The sequence below is a fragment of the Numenius arquata genome, chromosome 10, assembly GCF_964106895.1.
Source record: "Numenius arquata chromosome 10, bNumArq3.hap1.1, whole genome shotgun sequence".
NCBI classification, from domain to species: domain Eukaryota; kingdom Metazoa; phylum Chordata; class Aves; order Charadriiformes; family Scolopacidae; genus Numenius; species Numenius arquata.
In genome coordinates this window covers 18,445,794-18,454,034 of record NC_133585.1, presented here as the reverse complement: position 1 = coordinate 18,454,034, position 8,241 = coordinate 18,445,794, and the positions used below count along the sequence as shown (strand labels likewise).

Genomic DNA, 8,241 nt, shown 5'->3' with positions numbered 1-8,241 from the left:
AAGAGGCTGAATCCCCCAGTCCTGAAAATACTGACGAGTCCCTTAACCTGATCTGGAAATCCAAGCCCCGGGGGTGGAAAAGGAAGTGGCAGAGGTGGCTGGGGTGCCCCACAGCCTCCACTGGGGTGGTGAGACCGGTGGGCTCCTGCCATTGCCATCCACGGATGCAGGTGCATCCCAAGGGAGGGGGTCTGGGATCCTGAACCAAAACATCTGGCAAGCCCAGCCAGGCGGGGAGGTGGCTCCTAGTTCCATAGGTGACGCCGGCAGTGCTCGACGGCCTGCGGGAGAGACGGGGAGGGATGGCGAGGGCAGACGGGGACTCCCAAGACCCTGCCATCCCAGGGGAGGGGACACAGCCGACACTTACTTGGCACTCGACCGCTGTGGCCATGTTCTTGCACCAGTAGTGTGGGCCCCAGGCGCAGGGGTCTGAGCCCAGGAGATCCTCCTCAGGTGAGTCGCAGGCTCTTATTTTCTGCATTGAGAAGGAGAAGGTAGGAAAGGGGAGGAAAAGAAAAAAACCACAACAAACCCAACCATGGGCATCCTGCAACCCCACCGCCGTCTCAGCCCGGGCTGCCCCCAGGGAGTGGGTGCAGCACCCATGGCACGAGGGCACTTACAGTGCAGACGAAGTTGGGGTCCATCATCTGCACGAGGAGCCGCACGGCCGCCGGCTCATATTGGACCACCAGCGCCTCACACTGGGAAGGAGAGGGGAGGTGAGCCCGGTTAGGGGCTCAGGGGGTCCCCACCGGGCTGGGCACTCCCTCCTCTCCCCCCACCCCCCAACCCCAGCTCACCTTGCTGGTGAGCGGCGTGGGCAGCAGCTCACAGCCCTTCTCCAGCACATCGCCCAGCTCCGCCAAGGTCTCGTTCTTCAGCAACTCGTTATCAAAGTACGTGATGACGATCTGGCAGACGTTGCAGAAGGCACCCGCACCCACTGCCAGCTGCTCCAGCGCGGCAGCCCCTGCGGGACATGGAGGGGGCCGTTAGCACCCTCTCCATCACCCCTCTCCCCAGGGACCCCATGTCTGGGTGCCACCAGGGTACCCTTGGTTCACCTCGGTGGGTGTCCCCGCTCCGGGGACAGCAGTGCAGCATGGTGCAGACGGCCGCTGGGTCAGTGGCTTCCAGCAGCATGATGACCACGGCTTTACCGTAGGAGTCGACGAAGTCCTTGCACTGCCCGATGACACCGTGGGGCAGCATGTAGCACACCTTCTCAATGTCGTTCACCAGTTGCTCCTGCCGGGAGAAGGTGGGCAGAGGGATTGGGGAGACACCCCCCCCCCCCCCCGCTTCCTTGCTGCCCCCCCCCCCACTTTGCCCCCTCCCCAGACCGCAGCAGTGGGGCTCACCTCCGTCATGTTGTTCTCCAGGAGGCTCTCGGCCGCCTTCACGGCAAACTGACACATCTCGCACAGCGGCGTGGTCCTCTCCTCATCCTGCTGGGATCAGGTGATGGGACACGTGCCAAACACCCCCCAGAACCAGAACCATCCCACCTAGTCATCGACCCCCACAAAAGACATTGCCCAATGTCTCAAGGAAATGCTCAAGGAGGGGGGGGGGGAAATAAATGCAAAATAAGGCTCCCCTTTCCCTGTGCATGGATTTTAAGGAATGGGGTGGGGGGGGGGGGGGTGTCCCTGCTTACCCCTAGCATGCTCAGGACCTGCATCACCTTCTCCGTGAGCAGTGTGTGGAGGGGCAGCGCCGAAGCGGAGGAGCAGAGTCCCAGGTGGCCACACAGCTCCATCGGGTCCTGGGGAGACAGAGACACCCCAAAGCAGGTGAGCCTGTGCCCCCACTTCCCCACAAAGGGCGATTTCAGCCTGTCGTGGTAGGGACCTCACTTACCTCTGCCTGCTGTCGGCGGAGGGGGCGGAAAACAGCAAGAAAAAAATACAAATAAAAAAGAATTACAACAGTTGCAAAACAGGGGGGGGGGGGAAATATTTACAAGTTCGCAGGAGTATAAAGCAGTGGGTTTAATTTTAAAAAAAAATGAGAACAGGGCCTTACATTTGCTGATGAGGTCCCTTTGGTTGTGTCGTTCGCCCCCCGCCTCCGCCAGCACCCGCCACCCCCCCGCAGCCCCGGGGAACTGCTCACCCGCTTACCAAGTGCTGGAGCAGCTGGGCAGCCATGTCCGCGTACTCGGCCACGTAGCGCTTGCACTGTGGAAGAGGGGAGGCATGGCATCAGTACCCAAGGGGGGGACAATCCCCCAAAACCCCCATCAGATCCCCCACCCCCAGCCTGCCACAGAGCTGCTCAAAAGCAGGCGGCAGTGAAAGATGCTCCCGTGGTGGAACCAGGGAGGAGGAGGAGGGAGCTCAGCAGGGTATCAGCACCATTACCTGCTGGGCCAAGTTGGGTGCCATGCCCTCGCATGCCCTCTCAGCATGGGCCACCAGCGCCTGGGCGAAGGCAGCATTGGTCCCCAGCTCCAGCTGCAGGGCGGCCACCAGCTGCAGGCAATCCCCGCACACCTCTTCCGTCTCCTGCGGGACAACACAGGCAGGGACATGTCGGTATTCCCCCAAAAATAAAACCAAGCTCCCCACGCCTGGATTTGCAGGGCAGGGATTTAAATGCCAGTTGCAAATCTGGGGCAGCTTTTTTTGGCCAGCATCTCTCTGGTACCCCCCTGCATCCTGCAATATCCCAGCCCCGAACTGGCGAGATTCCTAATCAGATGTCATTTCAGCTGTGCAATAACTTTAATTATTTATTTTTTTAAAATTATTGTTAAATAGGTGATTCTTAGGTGATTCAAGACAAGGGTGGCCAGCAGGTTGAGGGAGGTTCATCCTCCCCCTCTGCTCTGCCCTGGGGAGGCCCCATCTGGAGCACTGGGTCCAGTTCTGGGCTCCCCACTTCAAGAAGGACAGGGAACTGCTGGAGAGGGGACAGCAGAGGGCTACAAAGATGATGAAGGGCCTAAAACATCTCTCTTATGAGGAAAGGCTGAGGGACTTGGGTCTTTTTAGTCTGGAGAAGAGAAGGCTGAGGGGGGATCTGATCAACGCCTATAAATACTTAAAGGATGGGTGTCAGGAGGATGGGGCCAGTCTTCTTTCAGTGGTGCCCAGGGACAGGACAAGAGGAAATGGGCACAAAATTGAACATAAGAAGTTCCATCTAAAGATGAGGAGGAACTTCTTCACTTTGAGGGTGGCAGAGCCCTGGGACAGGCTGCCCAGGGAGGTGGTGGAGTCTCCTTCTCTGGAGACAATCCAAACGCGCCTGGACATGTTCCTGTGCAACCTGCTCTGGGTGGACCTGCTTTGGCAGTGAGGTTGGACTAGATGATCTCCAGAGGTCCCTTCCAACCCCATATCATTCTGTGATTCTTGCGCTTGAGCAAAATCAATGGCATTCTTGCCTGTGCCACAGTACCTGGGCCTCACCGCGAGGCAGGTCCTGGGGATGGAGCAGGAGGGGCACATTGGCGATGAAGGGGGTGACCAGGTCAGCAAAGTCCTGAGCAGGTCCTGTGGAGGCTGGCGACGACTCCTGGAACTTCAGGGCGCCCGTGGGGCTCTCCCGGGGCTGGCACAACTTGATGGTGCCGCACACCACCTTCGGGTCCGACTGGAAGAGCAGAGGGGTGGGTGCTTGGAGCCGTGTCTGCCCCACCACCCTGCTCTGCCCCCCCCCCCCCATCCCTGGGTCATTTCCATCCCCATCTCCACCTCGCAAAAGTTTTGTCCCAGGTTCCAAGAGCCTCCCTTGCCCTGTGAGCCCCCAAGACATCCCAAACCATGGAGAAACGCAAACCCAAGGGGTGTCCCCCCCCCCCAGCCAGTTACCAGCACTTGCTTGCCCAGCTGGACGAGGATGAGGATGCCGGTGTCCACCATCTTCTTGCACTTGACAGACCAGTCCTGGAAGGGCAGGTACTGGCATTTCTTATCCAAGAAGACCCGCAGCTTTTCCTAGGTGACAAGGGGAGAGCTCAGGGATGGGCTGGTCCCTCAGTGGAGGCAGGGGAATGACAACACCAGCCCCGCACACACTTCTCAGCCTTGACCCACCTCAGTGCGGTTGTCCTGTAGGATCTTGCCCACCACGGAGACCGCCATCTGGCACAGGTGACATGGGATCCCCTTCTGCTGAGAGAGGAGATGCCTCGGGATGATGCCATGACACCCGGACCCCTCCTCTTGCTCCCCCAAATGACACCCCTCCACCACAAAAACACCCCAACAAGGGGCACCACTCATTTTGGTTGCTCACCCTGCAGACACATTGCTGCCCAAGAGCATCATCAGATGCTCTTCTGGGTGCCCAGCATTGGGGTGGCCAGACTAGGCTTCTCCTCCCAACCCCAGGTTTTGGGGCAGGATCGGCACATCCTTCCACCACAACCCCCCCCCATCAAATCTCCCCCTGCTCCCAGTGCGGTTACCCCCAGAGCCTGGTCCCAGACGGTGATCTGGCAGAGCTCCAGCGCCCCACACTTGGCCGCCGTTGCCACATCGCGGCACCAGTCCTCCGGCCGCTCGCTGCACTGGTGGAGGGGGCTGGCCCCAGCTGTGGGGTGGGGAGAGGAGACCGTCAGCCCCATCCCTGGGCACCCCAAGACCAGCTCCTGAACCACACCAACCCAGTACCCCCCCCAGCACCCTGCCACACGAGGCGACGGCGATGCTCCTCACCCTCCCGCCGTGACTCACCCTCAGCTTTCACAATGGCGGTGGGGTTGTTGGGTTTTATAAATGATTTTTACGAGCCCAGCAAAGGCCAGCTTTGTTGGGCCGCTGCGTGCTTCCAGTCCTTCCAACGGGATGTTGCAGCAGCTTTGGGCCAGCATCAAAAGGAGAGATAATTTGGGGGGCTCACCCTCAGCTCCCTTCAACAGGCTGGGGAGGCGACTGCTTGTAAAAACAGCAAGAAATCTTGCAAAACGAGCAAACCAGTGCTCAGCCTGGTGCAGATAGCCACGCCGCAGTTCCCGGCAACGATTGAGAAACCCCAGTTTTGGGTGGGTTTTTTTTTGTTTGGTGTTTTTTGGGGTTTTTTTTTTTGTTTTGTTTTGCTTTTTCTTTTCTCCCAACACCAGCATTTTCTCCTGGCTGCAAATCCCCAGCGCGGCAGCGGCGCCCTCCCGGGCAGCGCAGGGATGTGATGCAACGCCGGCAGTTTAATTGCCGCCTTGGCGTGTCAGGATTAATTTGCGATGGGGCAAGTAAGTGTTTCTTCCCACCAGGGGATGCACCCGCCCAGGATGTGGCCGGGGAGGTGACGAGGAGCTGGCACAACCCAAGCCCTTCGCTGCCCTGCTTTGGCTAGGAAAAATGGGGGGAAGGGAGGAGGGGCACATGGGGAGCAGCGCGTGGACAAACGGACAGACAGACCTTGCTGCACACCTCCATGCAGCAAAGACCACCCCTCCCCTTCCCCCCCCCCCCCAGAACATTTGCAGCCAGCTTTAACCACCCTACCCTTACCAGATTTCCCCCCAAAAGCTGCTTTTCCCACATGTCGGGTTCTAGCCTTCAGCTCATCCATGGGACACGCTGGGGAAGCAGCTTGAGATGCCCAAGGCCACCTCAGCTAGTCCCCAGGGACTGGGGGGGGGGGAATGTGGGGAAGGGGCTCCCGAGCCCCTCACACCAGCCCTTGCCTTCTCCCAAAAGCCCTGGAACATCTCCGTGGGTGCCGGGTGGTGTTTCAACCCCGATTACCCCATGGGGCTGACAGCAGCACCAAGGCAGGAGCGAGCCCCAGGGCAGGGTGAGTCCCCCCACCCCGGTTTCCCAGGCACGGCTTCCCACACACCTCCCCAGCAGCGTGATGCCACGGCCACCGCATCAGCTGAGAGAGATAGATATATATATATATTTTTTTTTATTTATTTATTTTAACCCTGGTGAACAAGAATGGCAAGTCAGCGGAAGCGTTTAAGGAGCAGCACCACGAAAAAGAAACGAGGAGCGGAGGAGGTCCTGCCTGACCCACGGACACAAATATCCCTCACAGCCCCGTGCCGGAGACCAGCCCAGTGGTGTAAGGACGCTACCGGCAATGGCATAGGTGGGTTTGGTTGGTCTAAAAGTCACCAGTGGTTTGGACCTGCACCTTTCTGTCTCCCGGTGGCTCTCAGCTGGGTGCTTAGTCCTCGCTCTGCTCAAGCTGAAACTCGGGCAGCAAGCGCTGGGCCAGAAAAATAATTAATACAAATCATAACGCCCAACTGCTGAGATGCCCCGGGTGGAAAGCAGGCAACCGGTGCCCCGTGAGCTCTCCTCCACGTTTCTAAGCCGTAGCGGAGCCACCTCATGCCAATGGGCACCCAGGCAGCAGGACACGGGATGATGCCATTTTGGGCAAAGCCCCAGCACGGAGTGTGGGATGGGCCAAGGATGCTCCCGTGCCACCACGGTGTCCCCAGGTGAGCCAGGACTGCCCTGCCCCATCTGCCAGGCCCCCAGGATGGGTGGGCTTTACTCAGGGGGAGAGGAAACCAGCACCGAGTTCCGGATCTGGCAGGGTTGTGTTGGATTACGTGGAGCCCTGGAGGATGCCGGCCGAGCCGGCCGAGCCTGGTGAGCAGGTTGTGACGTAAACCCCGGGGGTGGCAACGTGGGCCCCGGCGCCCCAGTTCCCAGCTGGGCGCACCCCCCTGTTACAGCAGGATATCATAAATAACCCTCTTCCCAGCATCAAAAATCCTTCTCCAAGGCTTGCAGTGGCCCCCAGTCCCGCAGCCCCACCACGGTGCAGCTGAGCCGCCACCTCGAGAGCAGCCACCGGCTTCCAGGGCAGGCGTCACCCGAAGGACGGACGTGCCGAGCGTGGGTGAACATTCCTGCTCCGCCTGTTGTCGGCTGGATCACCTGGGCACATCCGTCCGTCCCCCCCCACCACCACCAGCGGTGGCGAGGCCACACGTGTGCGGGCATGACTCCTCCACCGCAAAGCCGGCAGCCGGGCAGGTCACGTCGGAGGAGCCAAAGGGCTGAGCCTGGGGTAATTGGGGTATAAAAAGAGTTCTTCCCTCTCAAAGGGTTAGGGTTTTCTGCCTACAACAGCAAGGATGGGGAAGTTTCCCCTGGAATAAGCGATTTCCCCTCCAGCGAGGACCAGGGACTTGTTTCCCATGGATAGGCAGGGTTTAAGGCAGGTATCGCTTTCTCACTCTTATGGGGGGACAGCAGCATAAGCTCGTCTGCAGGAAGGGTTTGCTCACAGCCAGCCAAAGCCCTGGTGATGAGAGGTCTCCAAAGGTCCTCAGCACCGCACCTCATCCCCCTCCAAGCCACAGCAGGGGAGGTTTCCTGCCTCCTGCACCTCTGACATGGTCCCCAAGGAAAGCGTCAGGTGGCAACTTGTGCAAGGACAACAAAGTAGTTTCCCCCCAAAGGACACGTACGCAGCCGGGTCCCAACGCCAAGGGCAACAGCCAAAGCAGCCCTCTCCCCCATGGCTGCCGAGACACCCCAGGAACCGGTCTCCCTCCTTCCATACCCCAGCAAAACGCTGGCTCCCTCTGAATCCCTGCTGCCCGGAGAAGGGAGGAGCACAAAGCACTTTTTGCCCTGAGATCATCTTTAAGTTGATCTTAACGCTCACAGCCAGGTGGGCAAGAGGTAAAGCAGAGGGTGATGCCACCTACCCCAGCTTCGTTTCTGGCCTAACTCCGACACCACAGAGGGATGAGGAAACACTCTATGGAGCTTAAACGCTATCGTTTCGGGGTCTCCTCCAAGTCCTACTCCCAGGCCTGGCCTTACCTTGGTAGGAACCCAGGCACACTGAAAGGATCAGCACCCAGCCACTCCATCGGCTCTCCATACCGTTCCTACGATAGTCCTCAGTGGCTGGTTCCTCTCCTGTGCTGCTCCCAGACTGAGGAATCTTGGATGGGCTGGGATAGGTAGTGAGAACCCACACCTACGCAGGGCAATTACCACACCCTTCTCCTTACACCTTGATTATAAAATCATCCCCAGCGCCTGCAAGTGGAGGGAGGGACCGGAGCCAGGCAGGTATTCCCGGGAAGTCAAAACCAGCCCAGAACCTGCTGCTTGACGCTAACCTGGCTCAAAGGGTGGGCACAGCGGGGGACAACGTCCTAGGGCCACGTGACAGGGCCATTTTCTGTGCTCTTCACCGAATAGAGCATCATCCCTTCCAAAAAAAAAGGGTCAGCGGCACAAATATTAAAGATCGGTAAATTTAGGACAAGTGAATTACTGGCGTATTTAGAGGCAGCCAAGT

General features: G+C 59.0%; 1 protein-coding gene across 1 annotated transcript; it reads right to left on the bottom strand.

Moving 5' to 3' along the window:
- Positions 1-245: 245 nt before the first annotated feature.
- On the bottom strand, positions 246-7,815 carry LOC141469593 (prosaposin-like). The gene is made up of 15 exons (XM_074155142.1): positions 7,755-7,815; positions 4,427-4,551; positions 4,053-4,130; positions 3,828-3,953; positions 3,415-3,609; positions 2,373-2,516; positions 2,133-2,189; positions 1,870-1,878; positions 1,667-1,774; positions 1,368-1,454; positions 1,071-1,254; positions 807-976; positions 627-707; positions 371-478; positions 246-281 (listed from the first exon to the last, which is right to left on the bottom strand). Exons 1-15 carry the CDS (start codon positions 7,813-7,815, stop codon positions 246-248), a joined length of 1,569 nt encoding a protein of 522 aa, XP_074011243.1.
- Positions 7,816-8,241: the final 426 nt, after the last annotated feature.